Below are 21,424 nucleotides of genomic sequence, written 5' to 3'. Positions count from 1 at the left end.
CAGTGGGGAGACGGGAATGAGCAGGCGACGATGCTATTCAGCTGGTGAAAGTGATACCAAGCCTACAAACCACAGTAACTTGAGGCTTACTAGCAAATCTACCACCAGAAGCGTTGAAAATGTGTTCTTCCCTGCGAAAGAGATTCCCAGTTATATACCAAAACCTCCGAATGGATTTCCGAGGAAGTTCGCACATAGAATGCCCCAAAATCCTACACAAAGAATGGCGACATACCCTAGGCTGACCAGGGGTTGTCCTAATGGAAGGATGGAGATTCAGAATGAAAAGAAAAAATCTCCAGAGGGAGTGATGAGGAAAGTCCCCGATGGAGAGTCAAAGACGCCGACTAATTCGTCTCAAATGTTAGAGATACTTCGTACCATGGGCCCAGCATCTCCAGTTGGATTAGTATTGATACCAAAAGGTATGATTAAACCCCCAACAAAGTTGGTAAAGATTCCTTTTGAAAGAGCAAACTCTCCACCAGGATCGATAAGGAATCCAGTTAACCAGATAAAACCTACAAATGATTCAGTGATGTCTCCGCACAGCAGCGGTAAGCGCGCTCAAGGATTGGTGGTGGGTCCCGCGCAAGACACCATCAAGACGATTCAGGAAGGAAAAGTAAACGCTTCACATTTGCCGTTGAAGACCCCTATACCAGATAAAGATTTGAATCCTAATGGTTCCTGGAAAATACCTCGTCGACCTGAAACCCCCAGACCACAAAAACCAATGCTTCAAAGGCGACATAAGAGGCTACCCCCTTTGAATTTTCAGACCGCTTTAGCAGATTCCAACAGCGAAAATCAAAACGGCTTCAAACCTCCAGCCGATGAAGAAGAATGCTCAGTTTTCAGTAACGTGGGACGGGGAATGGATGACGTTCGAAAACATATTAAGCAGAATGCCTCGCCTTGCAGCCCTTTAAGTCCGAAGAATCAGAAGTTTCTGCTACGCATATCATTGGAGGAACTGCCTGAAGGTGGACAAGAAGAAAATTAAGTATGAATATATTAAAGTTATACTTAAGACGCAAGAAACTGTACATACGATTGTTTTCATTAACAACGGGTTCTAAGGATGTACCCGCCACAAATTTATTGTTAGCACTGAGGTCAGCCGCCTCAGTTGCCCAGTGCTGGGTATTATTTTAAGTATTAAATTTGACCCAAATTACTTTTTAAAATACTATTTAAATTGTTTTACGAAGAGATATATTCAAGATCCTAACTCGTAAATCCAACTCGAATTCTAATTCGAAATCCAACTTGAAATCCTAACTCGGGAAATGAGTATCTTCCGTTACAGAAAAACCAAAACAACCTTAGTGCATTTACAGCGGTTACCGGATCACGTGTAAATATAAATTATTGTGTGGTAAAAATGTATCCATTTGATCAAATAAAAAAAAATTCGAAAAACCCGAAACGAGAAAGAGTGGTAGCCCAGTTTTATGTATATGTTTCGCAAAACGTGATGAGAAACATTTTACAACTAACATCATGGCGTTCTGGAAATAAACACTCCATTAGAGAAGGGCAGTAGAATATTAAGTTTCAGGAAAAAAATTGTGGAAAATTTTAGTTTACAGCGTATTGCCTCCTTTTTTTTGAATACTTTTGAATAATCCGACAAAAAGAAAACCTGTATCATTCGCTTCACGGAACTTTCGGGGGATTAACCCATGATTTTGTAGCAATTATAAGGAATTTTTTTGGATTTTCTTTTTGCCTAAAATGGAGTAAGAAACGCTTTTGACGAAGTTACTGAAGAGGGCTAAATATAGAGCAAGTTCGATTTTGGCTAACCATATTGGATTTTTCCAAAAGGGTTAACCCATGGTCTTACGTCAAAATTATAAAGTTTCGTTTCGATAATAAAACAAGAAAAAGAGATTGATGATATTAAGAAAGATAGCAAAGTCAAAATGACCCTTTAGAGCAAGTTCGAATTTGGGAGACCATATTAAATTTTTCCAAAGAGGTTAATCCATGGTTTTGGGACAAAATTTTAAAGTTTCGTTTGGACATTTTGTTTTGTCTAAATAAAATAAGAAAAAGTGTTTGATGATGTTAAGAAGGGCTACAAGAGTGACCCCTTAGAGTACGTTCGATTTTGGGTGACCGTGTAGAGCGTTTTCACTCACGTGGCCAGCATCTATGCAAATTTATTCCAACAAAAAGACAGCGTTTGCGTAAGAAAAGAGTTCAACTCCCAGAGGATTGGTTTGGGTCACCAACATGGCCGCCGTTTCATTGTTTTGGGACACCAATATGGCCGCCATGACGTCATGTGAAAACACTCTATTGGATTTTCCAAAGAGGATAACCCATGGTTTTGGGTCAAAATTAAAAATTTTGATTTGTACATCTTTATTCTCTAAATAAAGTAAGAAAAAGTGTTTGACGATGTCAAAAGGGCTAGAAAAGCCAATATAACAATTAAAAGAAATTTGACCAAAACCATGCACTAAATCCTTTGGAAAAATTAAAAATCTTTCGACTTTTTTAACTCCTCCTTTTTATACTAGAGAAGATGATTTTCTCTAGAATATCCTCAAACACATTTTCCTGGCCTATTTTGACTGAAATAAAAAGATGAAATCAAATTTTCAACTTTTTTATATCCTTGTTTTTATAGTCTGGACAAACGTTTTCCCTATCTAGAATATCGTCAAATACATTCACCTGGCCTTTCTGGCCACAGACTAACCCCTTTGGAAAATCCCCATTATATGACATTTTTAAACTCGTCTTTATAGTCTAGAAAAGCTTATCTTCTTTCTAGAATATCATCCAACACATTTTCCTGGTCTATTTTGCTTAAAAATAAAAGATACAAAAAATTTCAATTTCGACATTTTCCTGATCTATATTGCCTAAAAAAAAAAAGTAGAAAAATGGCCATTTCTGGACCAAAACCGTGGGTTAACCCCTTTGGAAAAATGTCAATTTTTCGAAGTTTTAAACATCTTGTTTTTATAGCCTAGAACGACGTTTTTCCGTCCTAGAATATCGCAAAAGACATTTTCCTGGCCTATATAGCCAAAAAAAAAAAGGTTGAGAAAATGGCCATTTTTGGACCAAAACCATGGGTTAACTCCTTTGGAAAAATGTCAATTTTTCGGCTTTCTGAATTTCTTGTTTTTATAGCCTAGAAAGGCGTTTTTTCGTTCTAGAATATCGTAAAAGACATTATCCTGGCCTATATTGCCTCAAAAAAAAAAATGGAAAAATGGCCATTTTTGGACCAAAAACCATGGGTTAACCCCTTTGGAAAAATGTCAATTTTTCGACTTTTTAAACTTCTTGTTTTTAGAGCCTAGAAAGGCGTTTTTTCGTTCTAGAATATCGTAAAAGACATTATCCTGGCCTATATTGCCTCAAAAAAAAAAATGGAAAAATGGCCATTTTTGGACCAAAACCATGGGTTAACCCCTTTGGAAAAATGTCAATTTTTCGACTGTTTATACTTCTTGTTTTTATAGCCTAGAAAGGCAGTTTTTCGTTCTAGAACATCGTACAACACATTTTCCTGGCCTATATTGTCTAAAAAAAAAAAAGTTGGAAAAATGGCCATGTTTGGACCAAAACCATAGGTTAACCCCTTTGGAAAAATGTCAATTTTTCGACTTTTTGAACTTCTTGTTTTTAAAGCCTAGAAAGGCGTTTTTTCGTTCTAGAATATCGTAAAAGACATTCTCCTGGCCTATATTGCCTAAAAAAAAAAAGTTCGAAAAATGGCCATTTTGGACCAAAACCATGGGTTAACCCCTTTGGAAAAATGTCAATTTTTCGACTTTTTGAACTTCTTCTTTTTATAGCCTAGAAAGGAGTTTTTTTGTTCTAGAATATTGTAAAAGACATTTTCCTGGACTATATTGCCTCAACAAAAAATGTTGGAAAAATGGCCATTTTTGGACCAAAACCATGGGTTAACCCCTATGGAAAAATGTCAATTTTTCGACTTTTTGAACTTCTTGATTTTATAGCCTAGAAAGGCGGTTTTTCGTTCTACAATATCGTTAAACACATTTTCGTGGCCTAGATTGCCTAAAAAAAAAGTTGGAAAAATAGCCATTTTTGGACCAAAACCATGGGTTAACCCCTTTGGAAAAATGTCAATTTTTCGAGTTTTTGAACTTCTTGTTTTTATAGCCTAGAAAGGCGATTTTTCGCTCTAGAATATTGTAAAAGACATTTTCCTCGGCTATATTGCCTAAGAAAAAAAGTTGGAAAAATGGCCATTTTTGGACCAAAATCATGGGTTAACCCCTTTGGAAAAATGTCAATTTTTCGAGTTTTTCAACTTCTTGTTTTTATAGCCTAGAAAGGCGATTTTTCGTTCTAGAATATTGTAAAAGACATTTTCCTCGGCTATATTGCCTAAGAAAAAAAGTTGGAAAAATGGCCATTTTTGGACCAAAACCATGGGTTAACCCCTTTGGAAAAATGTCAATTTTTCGACTGTTTGAACTTCTTGTTTTTATAGCCTAGAGAGGCGATTTTTCGTTCTAGAATATCGTAAAACACATTTTCCTGGCCTATATTGCCTAAAAAAAAAAGTTCGAAAAATGGCCATTTTTGGACCAAAACCATGGGTTAACCCCTTTGGAAAAATGTCAATTTTTCGACTGTTTGAACTTCTTGTTTTTACAGGCTAGAAAGGCGATTTTTCGCACTAGAATATCGTAAAAGACATTTTCCTCGGCTATATTGCCTAAGAAAAAAAGTTGGAAAAATGGCCATTTTTGGACCAAAACCATGGGTTAACCCCTTTGGAAAAATGTCAATTTTTCGACTGTTTGAACTTCTTGTTTTTATAGCCTAGAAAGGCGATTTTTCGTTCTAGAATATCGTAAAAGACATTTTCCTGGCCTATATTGCCTAAAAAAAAAGTAGCAAAAATAGCCATTTTTGGACCAAAACCATGGGTTAACCCCTTTGGAAAAATGTCAATTTTTCGAGTTTTTGAACTTCTTCTTTTTATAGCCTAGAAAGGCCATTTTTCGCTCTAGAATATTGTAAAAGACATTTTCCTCGGCTATATTGCCTAAGAAAAAAAGTTGGAAAAATGGCCATTTTTGGACCAAAATAATGGGTTAACCCCTTTGGAAAAATGTCAATTTTTCGAGTTTTTGAACTTCTTCTTTTTATAGCCTAGAAAGGCGATTTTTCGTTCTATAATATCGAAAAAGACATTTTCCTGGCCTATATTGCCTAAAAAAAAAAAAGTTCGAAAAATAGCCATTTTGGACCAAAACCATGGGTTAACCCCTTTGGAAAAATGTCCATTTTTCGACTTTTGAACTTCTTGTTTTTATAGCCTAGAAAGGAGTTTTTTTTGTTCTAGAATATTGTAAAAGACATTTTCCTGGCCTATATTGCCTAAAAAAAAAAAGTTCGAAAAATGGCCATTTTGAACCAAAACCATGGGTTAACCCCTTTGGAAAAATGTCAATTTTTCGACTTTTTGAACTTCTTGTTTTTATAGCCTAGAAAGGCGATTTTTCGTTCTAGAATATCGCAAAAGACATTTTCCTGGCCTATATTGCCTAAAAAAAAAAGTTGGACAAATGGCCATTTTTGGACCAAAACCATGGGTTAACCCCTTTGGAAAAATGTCAATTTTTCGACTGTTTGAAGTTGTTGTTTTTATAGCCTAGAAAGGCGATTTTTCGTTCTAGAATATCGTAAAAGACATTTTCCTGGCCTATATTGCCTAAAAAAAAAAGTTGGACAAATGGCCATTTTTGGACCAAAACCATGGGTTAACCCCTTTGGAAAAATGTCAATTTTTCGACTGTTTGAAGTTGTTGTTTTTATAGCCTAGAAAGGCGATTTTTCGTTCTAGAATATCGTAAAAGACATTTTCCTGGCCTATATTGCCTAAAAAAAAAGTTGGACAAATGGCCATTTTTGGACCAAAACCATGGGTTAACCCCTTTGGAAAAATGTCAATTTTTCGACTGTTTGAAGTTGTTGTTTTTATAGCCTAGAAAGGCGATTTTTCGTTCTAGAATATCGTAAAAGACATTTTCCTGGGCTATATTGCCTAAAAAAAAAAGTTGGAAAAATGGCCATTTTTGGACCAAAACCATAGGTTAACCCCTTTGGAAAAATGTCAATTTTTCGACTGTTTGAACTTCTTGTTTTTATAGCCTAGAAAGGAGTTTTTTTGTTCTAGAATATTGTAAAAGACATTTTCCTGGCCTATATTGCCTAAAAAAAAAAAGTTGGAAAAATGGCCATTTTTGGACCAAAACCATGGGTTAACCCCTTTGGAAAAATGTCAATTTTTCGAGTTTTTGAACTTCTTGTTTTTATAGCCTAGAAAGGCGATTTTTCACTCTAGAATATTGTAAAAGACATTTTCCTCGGCTATATTGCCTAAGAAAAAAAGTTGGAAAAATGGCCATTTTTGGACCAAAACCATGGGTTAACCCCTTTGGAAAAATGTCAATTTTTCGAGTTTTTGAACTTCTTCTTTTTATAGCCGAGAAAGGCGATTTTTCGCTCTAGAATATCGTAAAAGACATTTTCCTCGGCTATATTGCCTAAGAAAAAAAGTTGGAAAAATGGCCATTTTTTGACCAAAACCATGGGTTAACCCCTTTGGAAAAATGTCAATTTTTCGACTTTTTGAACTTCTTGTTTTTATAGCCTAGAAAGGCGTTTTTTCGTTCTAGAATATCGTAAAAGACATTTTCCTGGCCTATATTGCCTAAAAAAAAAGTTGGAAAAATAGCCATTTTTGGACCAAAACCATGGGTTAACTTCTTTAAAAAAATGTCAATTTTTCGATTTTTTGAACTTCTTGTTTTTATAGCCTAGAAAGGCGTTTTTTCGTTCTAGAATACCGTAAAACACATTTTCCTGGCCTATATTGCCAAAAAAAAAAAGTTGGAAAAATGGCCATTTTTGGACCAAAACCATGGGTTAACCCCTTTGAAAAAATGTCAATTTTTCGACTTTTTGAACTTCTTCTTTTTATAGCCTAGAAAGGCGATTTTTCGCTCTAGAATATCGTAAAGGACATTTTTCTCGGCTATATTGCCTAAGAAAAAAAGTTGGAAAAATGGCCATTTTTGGACCAAAACCATGGGTTAACCCCTTTGGAAAAATGTCAATTTTTCGACTTTTTGAAGTTCTTGTTTTTATAGCCTAGAAAGGCGTTTTTTCGTTCTAGAATATCGTAAAAGACATTTTCCTGGCCTATATTGCCTAAAAAAAAAAAAGGTCGAAAAATGGCCATTTTGGACCAAAACCATGGGTTAACCCCTTTGGAAAAATGTCAATTTTTCGACTTTTTAAACTTCTTGTTTTTATAGCCTAGAAAGGCGATTTTTCGTTCTAGAATATCGTAAAAGACATTTTCCTGGCCTATATTGCCTAAAAAAAAAAAGTTCGAAAAATGGCCATTTTTGGACCAAAACCATGGGTTAACCCCTTTGGAAAAATGTCAATTTTTCGACTGTTTGAACTTCTTGTTTTTATAGCCTAGAAAGGCGTTTTTTCGTTCTAGAATATCGTAAAAGACATTTTCCTGGCCTATATTGCCTAAAAAAAAAAAGTTCGAAAAATGGCCATTTTGGACCAAAACCATGGGTTAACCCCTTTGGGAAAATGTCAATTTTTCGACTTTTTGAACTTCTTGTTTTTATAGCCTAGAAAGGGGGTTTTTTTTTCTAGAATATTGTAAAAGACATTTTCCTGGCCTATATTGCCTAAAAAAAGAAAGGTCGAGAAATGGCCATTTTGGACCAAAACCATGGGTTAACTTCTTTAAAAAAATGTCAATTTTTCGACTTTTTGAACTTCTTGTTTTTATAGCCTAGAAAGGCGTTTTTTCGTTCTAGAATACCGTAAAACACATTTTCCTGGCCTATATTGCCTAAAAAAAAAAGTTGGAAAAATGGCCATTTTTGGACCAAAATCATGGGTTAACCCCTTTGGAAAAATGTCAATTTTTCGACAGTTTGAACTTCTTGTTTTTATAGCCTAGAAAGGCGTTTTTTCGTTCTAGAATATCGTAAAAGACATTTTCCTGGCCTATATTGCCTAAAAAAAAAAAGTTCGAAAAATGGCCATTTTGGACCAAAACCATGGGTTAACCCCTTTGGCAAAATGTCAATTTTTCGACTTTTTGAACTTCTTGTTTTTATAGCCTAGAAAGGCGATTTTTCGTTCTAGGATATCGTAAAAGACATTTTCCTGGCCTACATTGCCTAAAAAAAAAAGTTGGAAAAATTGCCATTTTTGGACCAAAACCATGGTTTAACCCCTTTGGAAAAATGTCAATTTTTCGACTGTTTGAACTTCTTGTCTTTATAGCCTAGAAAGGCGATTTTTCGTTCTAGAATATCGTAAAAGACATTTTCCTGGGTATATTGCCTAAAAAAAAAAGTTGGAAAAATGGCCATTTTTGGACCAAAACCATGGGTTAACCCCTTTGGAAAAATCTCAATTTTTCGACTGTTTGAACTTCTTGTTTTTATAGCCTAGAAAGGCGATTTTTCGTTCTAGAATATCGTAAAAGACATTTTCCTGGGCTATATTGCCTAAAAAAAAAAGTTGGAAAAATGGCGATTTTTGGACCAAAACCATGGGTTAACCCCTTTGGAAAAATCTCAATTTTTCGACTTCTTGAACTTCTTGTTTTTATAGCCTAGAAAGGCGTTTTTTCGTTCTAGAATATCGTAAAAGACATTTTCCCTGCCTATATTGTCCAAAAAAAAAAAAGGTAGAAGAAGGGCCATTTTTGGACCAAAACCATGGGTTAACCATTTTGAAAAAATGTCGATTTTCGACTTTTTGAACTTCTTGTTTTTATAGCCTAGAAAGGCTTTTTTTTTGTTCCAGAATATCGTAAATGACATTTTCCTTGCCTATATTGCCTAAGAAAAAAAGTTGGAAAAATGGCCATTTTTGGACCAAAACCATGGATTAACCCCTTTGGAAAAATGTCAATTTTTCGACTGTTTGAACTTCTTGTTTTTATAGCCTAGAAAGGCGATTTTTCGTTCTAGAATATTGTAAAAGACATTTTCCTGGCCTATATTGCCTAAAAAAAAAGTTGGAAAAATAGCCATTTTTGGACCAAAACCATGGGTTAACTTCTTTAAAAAAATGTCAATTTTTCGACTTTTTGAACTTCTTGTTTTTATAGCCTAGAAAGGCATTTTTTCGTTCTAGAATACCGTAAAACACATTTTCCTGGCCTATATTGCCTAAAAAAAAAAGTTGGAAAAATGGCCATTTTTGGACCAAAATCATGGGTTAACCCCTTTGGAAAAATGTCAATTTTTCGAGTTTTTCAACTTCTTCTTTTTATAGCCTAGAAGGGCGATTTTTCGTTCTAGAATATCGTAAAAGACATTTTCCTGGCCTATATTATCTAAAAAAAAAAGTTCGAAAAATGGCCATTTTTGGACCAAAACCATGGGTTAACCCCTTTGGAAAAATGTCCATTTTTCGACTGTTTGAACTTCTTGTTTTTATAGCCTAGAAAGGCGTTTTTTCGTTCTAGAATATCGTAAAAGACATTTTCCTGGCCTATATTGCCTAAAAAAAAAAAGTTCGAAAAATGGCCATTTTGGACCCAAACCATGGGTTAACCCCTTTGGAAAAATGTCAATTTTTCGACTGTTTGAACTTCTTGTTTTTATAGCCTAGAAAGGCGATTTTTCGTTCTAGAATATCGTAAAAGACATTTTCCTGGCCTACATTGCCTAAAAAAAAAAGTTGGAAAAATGGCCATTTTTGGACCAAAACCATGGGTTAACCCCTTTGGAAAAATGTCAATTTTTCGACTGTTTGAACTTCTTGTTTTTATAGCCTAGAAAGGCGATTTTTTGTTCTAGAATATCGTAAAAGACATTTTCCTTGGCTATATTGCCTAAAAAAAAAAGTTGGAAAAATGGCCATTTTTGGACCAAAACCATGGGTTAACCCCTTTGGAAAAATCTCAATTTTTCGACTTTTTGAACTTCTTGTTTTTATAGCCTAGAAAGGCGTTTTTTCGTTCTAGAATATCGTAAAAGACATTTTCCCTGCCTATATTGTCCAAAAAAAAAAAAGTTGGAAAAAGGGCCATTATTGGACCAAAACCATGGGTTAACCATTTTGAAAAAATGTCGATTTTCGACTTTATGAACTTCTTGTTTTTATAGCCTAGAAAGGCTTTTTTTTTGTTCTAGAATATCGTAAATGACATTTTCCTTGCCTATATTGCCTAAGAAAAAAAGTTGGAAAAATGGCCATTTTTGGACCAAAACCATGGGTTAACCCCTTTGGAAAAATGTGAATTTTTCGACTTTTTAAAGTTCTTGTTTTTATAGCCTAGAAAGGCGATTTTTCGTTCTAGAATATCGTAAAAGACATTTTCCTGGCCTATTTTGCCTAAAAAAAAAAGTTGGAAAAATGGCCATTTTTGGACCAAAACCATGGGTTAACCCCTTTGGAAAAATGTCAATTTTTCGACTGTTTGAACTTCTTGTTTTTATAGCCTAGAAAGGCGATTTTTCGTTCTAGAATATCGTAAAAGACATTTTCCTGGCCTATATTGCCTAAAAAAAAAAGTTGGAAAAATGGCCATTTTTGTACCAAAACCATGCGTTAACCCCTTTGGAAAAATCTCAATTTTTCGACTTTTTGAACTTCTTGTTTTTATAGCCTAGAAAGGCGTTTTTTCGTTCTAGAATATCGTAAAAGACATTTTCCCTGCCTATATTTTCCAAAAAAAAAAAAGTTGGAAAAAGGGCCATTTTTGGACCAAAACCATGGGTTAACCATTTTGGAAAAATGTCAATTTTTCGACTGTTTGAACTTCTTGTTTTTATAGCCTAGAAAGGCGATTTTTCGTTCTAGAATATCGTAAAAGACATTTTCCTGGCCTATATTGCCTAAAAAAAAAAGTTGGAAAAATGGCCATTTTTGTACCAAAACCATGCGTTAACCCCTTTGGAAAAATCTCAATTTTTCGACTTTTTGAACTTCTTGTTTTTATAGCCTAGAAAGGCGTTTTTTCGTTCTAGAATATCGTACTAGACATTTTCCCTGCCTATATTGTCTAAAAAAAAAAAAGTTGGAAAAAGGGCCATTTTTGGATCAAAACCATGGGTTAACCATTTTGAAAAAATGTCGATTTTCGACTTTTTGAACTTCTTGTTTTTATAGCCTAGAAAGGCTTTTTTTTTGTTCTAGAATATCGTAAAAGACATTTTCCTTGCCTATATTGCCTAAAAAAAAAAGTTGGAAAAATGGCCATTTTTGGACCAAAACCATGAGTTAACCCCTTTGGAAAAATGTCAATTTTTCGAGTTTTTGAACTTCTTCTTTTTATAGCTTAGAAAGGCGTTTTTTCGTTCTTGAATATCGTAAAACACATTTTCCTGGCCTATATTGCCTAAAAAAAAAAATTGGAAAAATGGCCATTTTTGGACCAAAACCATGGGTTAACCCTTTTGGAAAAATGTCAATTTTTTGCCTTTTTGAACTTCTTTTTTTTATAGCCTAGAAAGGCGTTTTTTCGTTCTAGAATATCGTAAAAGACATTTTCTTGGCCTATATTGCCTAAAAAAAAAAGTTGGAAAAATAGCCATTTTGGGATTAAAACCATGGGTTAACCCCTTTGAAAAAATGTCAATTTTTCGACTTTTTGAAGTTTTTGTTTTTATAGCCTAGAAAGGCGTTTTTTCGTTCTAGAATATCGTAAAAGACATTTTCCTGGCCTATATTGCCTAAAAAAACACACATGGAAAACTTTCAATTGTCTGACCAAAACCATGAACCCCTTTGGAAAAATCCCAATTTTTCAACATTTTTACAGTCTACCAAAACGTTTTTCTTCCCTACAATATCATCAAATACATTTTGCTCGCCTTTTTTCTGCTAAAAAAAAATTGTAAAATTTTAAACTTTTTTTACCAAAACCATGGAAAAACATCTTTGGAAAAATCCCAAATCTTTGACTTTTTTAAGTCGTTGTTTTTATACTCTAAACAAGGTTTTTTTTTTCTTTCTAGAATATCATCAAGCACATTTTCCTGGCCTATTTTGCCTAAAATTGAAACGCGGAAAAATTTCCATTTTGGGTGACCATATTGGACCCACGGTTTTGGGTTAAAATTATAAAGTTTCGTTTGAACATTTTGTTGTCTAAATAAAAAAAGAAAAAGTGTTTGATGATGTTAAAAAGGGCTAGAAAAGCCAAAATGACCCTTAAGAGCAATTTCTATTTTGGGTGACCATATTGGATTTTTCCAAAGGGGTTAACCCACGACTTTGCATCAAAATTGTCAAAATTTCAAATTTTTCTTTCGATTCTTTTTTGCCTAAATACAGGTAAAAAAGCCTTTCGATTAAAGACTCTTAAGAACACGTTTGATTTTGTAATCCCTTAAGGCTCTAAGACAATTCGAAATTTCCATTCCTAACGACATGACATTGTCTCCTAGCCCCAATTATTCATGAATTAGGGCCAGGAGACAAAGGATATTGAAAATTAAATTAGCCTGAATTTAATTTTGACATGTAACATAGGTCTACATCAAATTGCTTTTTTAGAAACAAGAAAGCAACTGGAGTGAGTTAACTTTCACAAAAACTTTTGGGACTGCTTTTAGGGATAGAGAAAAAATTGACTCCTAGCTAACGAACTGGTGCGTCCATAGTAACGATACCACAAACAATTGCAGGACGCATTTTGGCTCCAGGTCCTTCTTTGTTTCTAAAGTGGCAAAATGGCAACAATTTCGAAGTCAGGAAGAGACAAGTATGGAAAACCAACTAGACAGTACTCACGCTCTTTTCCAACCAAACCAATAAAATCAGATTGCATTTCACAATCACAAATACAGCAAACAGGGTTATAAAGGCTTACAATTTGTACAAGTATATGTACACCACTTTGATGGTAGGCATTTAACCCATTGTGTTGTAATGAGTTTAGAGCACTCATGGCATCTTCCCATATTATTTTAGGTTCTTCTGTGTGACAACCATGGCAAACATTGTAACAACTTGAAGATCTAGATGGAACTGTTCACTGCTCAATAAGTGGGTTGAGTCCTGACTGACAACATTGAATAAACTTGATGCCTCAGACCTAACATCGGACACTGTCAGCTGATGCTTTTGCATGCAGCGTACCCATTGATGTTTCATTCAATTACACTTTTGTTTGAAAGCTTAAAATACCGCTCAAAGTGTTTTTAGGTTTCCACGACCCTCCTTTGGGGCATTTTCTTCCTCTCTTTGCTTGCAACTTTCTTTCCTTTCTTTTTAAGGTACTGATCCAGCTTTCCTGAAGACTTTAACTTCTTAAACTTCTCTGCAAGTTCCAACTTCCTTTTGTCAGCTGTTGGAAAAGACAAAAGAACAGTTAATGACTTCAAAGTTGTCAACTATAATCGTACAGTGTACTTGCAGTTTTCTTGATCAGCAAGAATGAAGTTGAAAAAGAATCACCAAGAAAATCACCAAAGACCACCAAGAATGGAGTTAAAAAAAAAAAAGAATACCCTTCATGGTTGTATGCTACCACTAAAAAAAACATTATTTGAAACCTTTTCTAACATCAATCTCCTTTGAATCTAATTATAAGTATTAAAGAAAGGGGATTTACTGTAAACAATGGAAATGAGTGCTTAAGTTTTAAAGATTTTATAGATGCTTAACGACACAATTGGTTCACTGGTTATGAAGAAACAATGAGTGTTTTGGTGACACATTGCCTTCACACCTACTGCTATAAGAACCACTGGTACTGGACTATTAAACTTGGCACAAAATCGAACTCACACTTCTTCAAGTAAAACGGTCTTTTCCCCTGTTTCACTAATTCTAGCTCGGACTTTTTCCTCTGTTTCTCAGTTTGTCTTTTGGCCTCTTGAGTCTTTTTGGCTGCCTCTTGTTGTTCCTGAAAATATAGTTACAATGTTCAGAGACCAAACAACAACAAGTGAAAACAAAATAATATAGCAGGGGAACAAGCATCTATTGCAAAAATGGTGACATTTCTGCAAGAAAAAAAAAATTTTGGTTCATCACTATCGACCAGTTTCTCTCTGATACAGTAAAAACCCATGACTAAGAACATGGTTTTTAAAACCCTGTTAGGCTAAAATTTGCCAGTTAGGCCCCCTCCATACAAGAACCTGCTGTAAGCCTAAAATTTGAAACAGGTTCTTATTTTCTAAAATAGATAAAACAAAACTTTGTACAGTTAGGTAAATAAGATAACTCAACATTCATAATCCCCTTTGGAGACATAGGTGTCATATCTCTCCAACTGCCATGTAATGCAGGGTTGTCAAAAAGATTTTAGGTAGCAGGAGAATAACATAAAGCAGCCGGCATGTGTTTTCCGGAGGGGCCGGTAGGGAAAGACATATCGCTTTTGATATGTGTTTCCCAGGTGGGGGAACACATATCACTAGGGATACATGTTTTCCAGGTGGGGGAACACATATCACTAGGGATACGTGTTTCCCAGATGGGGGAACACATATCACTAAGGATACGTGTTTTCCAGGTGGGGGACAAATATCACTTGGGATATGTGTTTCCCAGGTGGGAGAACACATATCACTATTGATATGTGTTTTCAATGTGGGGGAACAAATATCACTAGGGATATGTGTTTCCAAAGTGGGGGAACAAATTTAACTAGCGATATGTGTTTCCTAGGTGAGGAAACACATTTCACTAGGGATATGTGTTTCCCAGGTAGGGGAACACATATCACTAGGGATATGTCTTTCCCAGGTGGGGGAACACATATCACTAGGGATATGTGTTTCCCAGGTGGGGAAACACATATCACTATTGATAAGTGTCTCCCAGGTGGAGGAACACATATCACTAGGGATATGTGTTTCCCAGGTGGAGGAACACATATCACTAGGCATACGTGTTTTCCAAGTGGGAGAACACATATCACTAGAGATACGTGTTTTCCAAGTGGGAGAACACATATCACTAGGGATACGTGTTTTCCAAGTGGGGGAACACATATCACTAGGGATATGTGTTTCCCAGGTAGGGGAACACACATCACTAGGAATATGTGTTTCCTAGGTGGGGAAACACTTATCACTAGGGATATGTGTTTCCCAGGTGGGGGAACACATATCACTAGGGATATGTGTTTCCCAGGTGGGGGAACACATATCACTACGGATACGTGTTTTCCAACTGAGGGAAAACATATCACTAGGGATATGTGTTTCCCAGGTAGGGGAACACACATCACTAGGAATATGTGTTTCCTAGGTGGGGAAACACTTATCACTAGGGATATGTGTTTCCCAGGTGGGGGAACACATATCACTAGGGATATGTGTTTCCCAGGTGGGGGAACACATATCACTACGGATACGTGTTTTCCAAGTGAGGGAAAACATATCACTAGGGATATGTGTTTCCCAGGTAAGGGAACACATGTCACTAGGGATATGTGTTTCCCAGGTGGGGAAACACATATCACTAGGGATATGTGTTTCGCTGGTGCGGGAACACATATCACTAAGGATATGTCTTTCCCAGGTGGGGGAACACATATCACTAGGGAAATGTGTTTCCCAGGTGGGAAAAACACATATCACTACGGATATGTGTTTCCCAGGTGGGGGAACACATATCACTAGGAATACATGTTTTCCAAGTGGGGAACACATATCACTAGGGATATGTGTTTCCCAGGTAGGGGAACACATGTCACTAGGAATATGTGTTTCCCAGGTGGGGAAACACGTATCACTAGGGATATGTTTCCCAGGTGGGGAACACATATCACTAGGGATATGTGTTTCCCAGGTGGGGGAACACATATCACTACGGATACATGTTTTCCAAGTGGGGGAACACATATCACTACGGATATGTGTTTCAGAGGTGGTGGAACACATGTCACTAGGGATATGTGTTTCCCAGGTGGGGAAACACATATCACTAGGGATATGTGTTTCGCTGGTGGGGGAACACATATCACTAGCAATATGTGCTTTCCAGGGGAGGGAACACATATCACTAGGGATATGTGTTTCCCAGATGGGAAAAACACATATCACTAGGGATATGTGTTTCCCAGGTGGAGGAACACATATCACTAGGGATACGTTTTTTCCAAGTCGGGGAACACATATCACTAGGGATATGTGTTTCCTAGGTAGGGGAACACATATCACTAGGGATATGTGTTTCCCAGGTGGGGGAACACATATCACTAGGGATATGTGTTTTCCAGGTGGGGGAACACATATCACTAGGGATATGTGTTTCCCATGTGGGGGAACACATATCACTAGGGATATCTGTTTCCCGGGTGGGGGAACACATATCACTAGGGATATGTTTTTCCCAGGTGGGGGAACACATATCACTAGGGATATGTGTTTTCCGGGTGGGGGAGCACATATCACTAGGGATATGTGTTTCCCGGGTGGGGGAACACATATCACTAGGGATATGTGTTTCCCAGGTGGGGGAAAACATATTACTAGGGATATGTGTTTCCCGGGTGGGGGAACACATATCACTAGGGATATGTGGTTTCCAGGTGGGGGAACACATATCACTAGGGATATGTGTTTCCCGGGTGGGGGAACACATATCACTAGGGATATGTGTTTCCCAGGTGGGGGAAAACATATTACTAGGGATATGTGTTTCCCGGGTGGGGGAACACATATCACTAGGGATATGTGTTTCCCAGGTGGGGGAAAACATATTACTAGGGATATGTGTTTCCCGGGTGGGGGAACACATATCACTAGGGATATGTGGTTTCCAGGTGGGGGAACACATATCACTAGGGATATGTGTTTCCCGGGTGGGGGAACACATATCACTAGGGATATGTTTTTCCCAGGTGGGGGAACACATATCACTAGGGATATGTCTTTTCCGGGTGGGGGAACACATATCACTAGGGATATGTGTTTCCCAGGTGGGGGAACACATATCACTAGGGATATGTCTTTTCCGGGTGGGGGAACACATATCACTAGGGATATGTGTTTCCCAGGTGGGGGAACACATATCACTAGGGATATGTGTTTCCTTGGTAGGGAAGGTGCCTCACAAAAAAGAAGGTGGAGATCATGATTAATTGTTCTTTTTCTTTTCCTATTTTACAAGTTTTTTAATCATTCATTTTTTTTCGCTTCTGTTTAATAATTTACAGCAGGCAAAAACCTTAAAGTAGGTGGTGATAGCGCCGGTTGCTGGCACATTTTGACAACCCTGATCTAATGTATGCAGATTTTGTACCAGGAATTAGCTGAATATCCACAAAATACTCTTGACTTTAATGTATTTTTTTTTTAGAAAATAAGAACCTATTTTTAAATAACCTACATAGCCTAAGACTGTGCTTATTACCATTAATTTTTACATGTATGTAACTGAACTGGCGTGGTTTAGGCTAACTTGGGAAAATGTAGTTTCTTAGTCACGTGTTTTACTGTGGTGATCTACTATCCTTTGGCTTAAATATTAACACCAAATACAGGACATGACATCTGACTTCCTAAATCTGTGGACTGGAATTACTGAGCCTTCCTTTACACAGAACATTAATACATGTATAATTACTTGGAACATTCAGAACTTACCATTCTCTTTAGCAGAGATTCCAGCTGCTGTTTTCTCTCTGGTTGTTTGGTTTTCTGCAACTCTTTTTGCAGTTGCTGGTAGAAATATTGAAATAGATCATTCATCATGTAAAAAATACATGGATTTCTGAGAGGAGATCAATCAATGCATTGGAGTCAATGCCACGCAATCACTAAGAATGTAATGACACTTTATGAAACGTCATCAACATCGGGTGATTGAGATAAGTAACATTTTTTTGCTTACAGTGAAATGTTTAAAATACATAACAACAGTAAGCTTCAACTTGGCATGCACAGTATGTTTCATGAAGATTCATTCCTTATTTACACTTCACACAAAAATCAATTAACAAAAACATTGCTAATTATTTGGGGTAGAAGTTAATTTTTCTTTATGATTGATGTTGAGATGAGAGCCAATTCACCTTACAATGTATATTAAGCAAGGACTGCATTCAGCTTGACAATCACATTCAGGATAGTCAATTTAGTTTAGCAATGCCCTGTTAATGAGAAACAGGTTCCAATACACTCACCTTCTTTTCATTTGCTTTTATGTCAGTTAGAAATGAATATTCCTTTTCAAACTTTTCCTGGTTAAAATGCCCTGACAGCTCATCAAACCTAGGATCCCTGTTCACCTATAAATAAAAGCTCATGTATCAAACAGTAAATCTTTTTAGAGTTATTCCATGTGCAACCAGCTCTGGTTAAATAGTGTCTGTCTTCTCAACAGTGTGCAAGTTGTTGATTTCTTTAACACCATTACCTTTACAATTCATTTAAAAGAACGTTACAAAAAAATTTCAACTCACTCGTTTTTTAACTGGGATCACTTGTCTTAAGCGAGGTACTTGCTTCTTTGATGACATTTCTCTGGGCCTAGAAAGCAGGACATAAACAATGTTTACAAAAGTTTAACTAAAACTAACTACCTGTATGATATTATCTTTAAGATATTATTACTAACCTTGTTTTTGTACATAACAGGAATAAGTACTTTGATTAATTTACTATTCTTATACTTTTGTCAATAGTCATTGTCTGGAGTCCTCACTGTGAATAATATTGCAAATGTGATTTAACATTTCTAAGGACCAGTCAAATCTGCTGATTGAAATTATTGTCATTGTGTGAATGAATACATGTGGTCTCTGTATCTATAACTGTCAACCCTTCATCACATACTACAAATCTTTATCATACAGTTACAATAGTACGTGCACTCTGATTGGCTGTTAAGCGGACATTATTTTCTTGTAATGATCCAGCATTACTAGCTAGATGTCCAAGGCATATACATGTACAACCGGTGTTTAGCTTGATAGTAATGGACATTCACCTCCTGGTCAATTGACAGCTCTCAAAAAGGGTATCCAGTGACCAGTGTCACATGTTTTTATTACGGGCACAGGTGTACATTTCATTGAAGTGACTTATTTTTTAAAGTTATTGGCTTTAAATGATTGCAGACTCAGTTCATGATTTTCCCATCGTCAAAGAAACTGTCTTGTGGTTTTGATCCCATAGCCAGGTTCACTTCAGTTCAGTTTCAAACACGACCTCAAATGACCTCTTGTGCATGGATGTTGAGAAAAACTTCCAGTGTTTTTTATCGTATTCATTTTAAGAATAGTGCTAAAAAGGCCATATAATAATTAACTTATCAAACCTTGTCCATTTGGTTAATAAACTTGTGGTATATAATCATGCAACTCTTACCTATTCCTGTTTTCTCTCTTTTGAACTTTTGAACTGCTACCTTCCTTTTCGAAGAGGCCATGAATTGCTTTATTATATCTTCAGTTAGAAAAATAGCATTGTTTGGTCAAAAACAAACATGACTGTTATTGTCACACAAGTCAATCTTAAGATTATGATATCAGTTCAATACAATGCATTTATATTCTAAATAATATAAAAATTAGGGCTTGAAAAATTGGCTTTAGTCTTTCTAACCACGGGCTATACATAAAGATGATGTTTTTAATTCATAAGCACAGAAGCTGGGAGTTCTAGCCCAGATAAAACATGTAACTGATCTTCAGCACCACCACTGACCATTGTTCATGTGAAGAAAAAGTTACATTGTAGGAGGCTCATAACAAGAAAAGAACTATTCTGTAATTCATCATTAAGTACGATTGACTTAACACATGTCCAAGCTAACCAGCTCAACTCCCAAGTGACTTCTGATGATGGTACCAGACTCTTAATCCATCCTATTCCACACAACCCTTTATTTTTGCTGTACATCTCTGCCATCTTTGAACTTTTTACATAAACGAGGTTTAATCAAAGCAAAATAGCATGTGCACCTTTTGGAGCCAACTTTATGTTTAAGGGCCTCGAGGTCACAGAAAGGAATCGCAGATAATTCTATGAAAAGCAGAACAAAAATACATGTGAGAGCTAAGGAATCCTGGACAACAGCCAAATGTCATCGTTAAAGGACAGTTGATAGAATTGAAATAACCTACCCTACATGTTGGTTGATTTAAAAATAAACTAGGTTCTTAAAAGTTGACCTAGGCTGAAAAAACCTGATACATACATACTGAGGTATACTAACAGAAAGGCCACATTATAAATTGTGTGGAGAAAGAAGCTCTAACCAGTTCATCTGAGAAAAAATTGCTTGTCCAATTAGAACAGTGTTTTTCACTGCAATTCTCCAGTTTCCTATCAATTTCTCAATTTAAAGAGCTTTTGGCAAGCACTCTTGCTTTGGTCATTCAAGAATGGATGTAAGTAAACTGACCCAGGGCATCAATGAAAGTTGATGGGAAAAAGCAGTTACTGCTAATTAGACAGATGAAATGGCAACAAACAACTAACGATGGGTTGAAACTGTGGCAGCAACAAGGACAATCTTAATTATGATAAATAGATTCCAACAGCAACGTGGTCTCCCCCTCAATAAGCAAAACAACTGGTTTTGAAATTCAGACAAAAGACTCTACCTCCCCCCCCCCCCCCACCCCACCTGAGATGGCCTCAAGGATATGCCATTATCACAAAAAGGATAATTAGCACAATGATCATTTGCAGCTGAAAACTCCCTTTTTTCATACAAATTGTGTGAAAAAAATTGCAGTTTTGAAATCCAACATGGCCGCCTAGTCACGTGGTTGCAAACCAAGAAGTTGAAAACGCTCCGGGAAGCTTATTCTATTTTCAGGGCATTTTTTACTTATCTGATGTAAATAATAGAAACTTAATCGTTGACATCAATTCAGCTTTAAAACACACTGACACCAAGAATGCTATAGAGACTGTTGTATGATTAATAATAAAAGTTGATCGAGCAATTAGAGTTGATCGTTTCCAAGTTTAAGTTTTCAAGATATTTTTATAAGTTGGATCTGAGAAGGTTGGGTTACTGACCTTCTTTAAGATGCGCCTGAAATCAAGACAAAAATATAGTACGATTAAACTCGCGGGTTTTACGTGACTTTACACACTTATAAGATCGGTTGGCAACGGGTACATTTTAATTGATACACACTATATACAACTTACAATATCGTCCTTGTCTTCGTCTGAACCTGTTTCGTCTTCAGAAGAGTTTTCCCTTGAGTTTAAGGCATCATTAGTATCCATATTTCCTCCGTATTTTCTCTAAAGTAATAATGCGAGAGCACAGATCTACCACGAAGCTAGAAGATATCATGTATTCCTTGATAAGCTTCGGCCGCCATTTTAGTTATTAATAGGGCGGGAGGGACTGGTTCCAATTCTCGGCCCCAGCCTTCCTTGTCCAAAGACGACATTCCCCAGTTTTCAGCAAAGTTGAAAGG

General features: G+C 36.2%; 1 protein-coding gene across 1 annotated transcript; it reads right to left on the bottom strand.

Annotated features, from left to right (window-relative positions):
- Positions 1 to 12,454: 12,454 nt before the first annotated feature.
- LOC140942980 (ribosomal RNA processing protein 36 homolog) lies at positions 12,455 to 21,300 on the bottom strand. The gene is made up of 9 exons (XM_073392004.1): positions 21,147 to 21,300; positions 21,012 to 21,027; positions 19,943 to 20,003; positions 19,347 to 19,424; positions 18,440 to 18,506; positions 18,161 to 18,265; positions 17,622 to 17,696; positions 13,807 to 13,924; positions 12,455 to 13,363 (listed from the first exon to the last, which is right to left on the bottom strand). The coding sequence occupies exons 1-9, from the start codon at positions 21,225 to 21,227 to the stop codon at positions 13,218 to 13,220; spliced, it is 747 nt and encodes a 248-aa protein (XP_073248105.1). The 5' UTR covers positions 21,228 to 21,300; the 3' UTR covers positions 12,455 to 13,217.
- Between the last annotated feature and the right edge of the window lie 124 nt (positions 21,301 to 21,424).

The sequence above is a fragment of the Porites lutea genome, chromosome 7 (genome assembly GCF_958299795.1).
Source record: "Porites lutea chromosome 7, jaPorLute2.1, whole genome shotgun sequence".
NCBI classification, from domain to species: domain Eukaryota; kingdom Metazoa; phylum Cnidaria; class Anthozoa; order Scleractinia; family Poritidae; genus Porites; species Porites lutea.
This window is presented reverse-complemented; position numbering and strand designations above follow the sequence as displayed.

Excerpts from the sequence above, each read along its gene's own strand:
- LOC140942980 (XM_073392004.1), bottom strand. The coding sequence starts at position 21,227 with ATGGATACTAATGATGCCTTAAACTCAAGGGAAAACTCTTCTGAAGAC. Across the intron at positions 19,425-19,942 it reads CATAAAGTTGGCTCCAAAAG|ATATAATAAAGCAATTCATG; the intron begins GTGCACATGCTA and ends TTCTAACTGAAG. Across the intron at positions 18,507-19,346 it reads AAGAGAGAAAACAGGAATAG|GCCCAGAGAAATGTCATCAA; the intron begins GTAAGAGTTGCA and ends CCTGCTTTCTAG.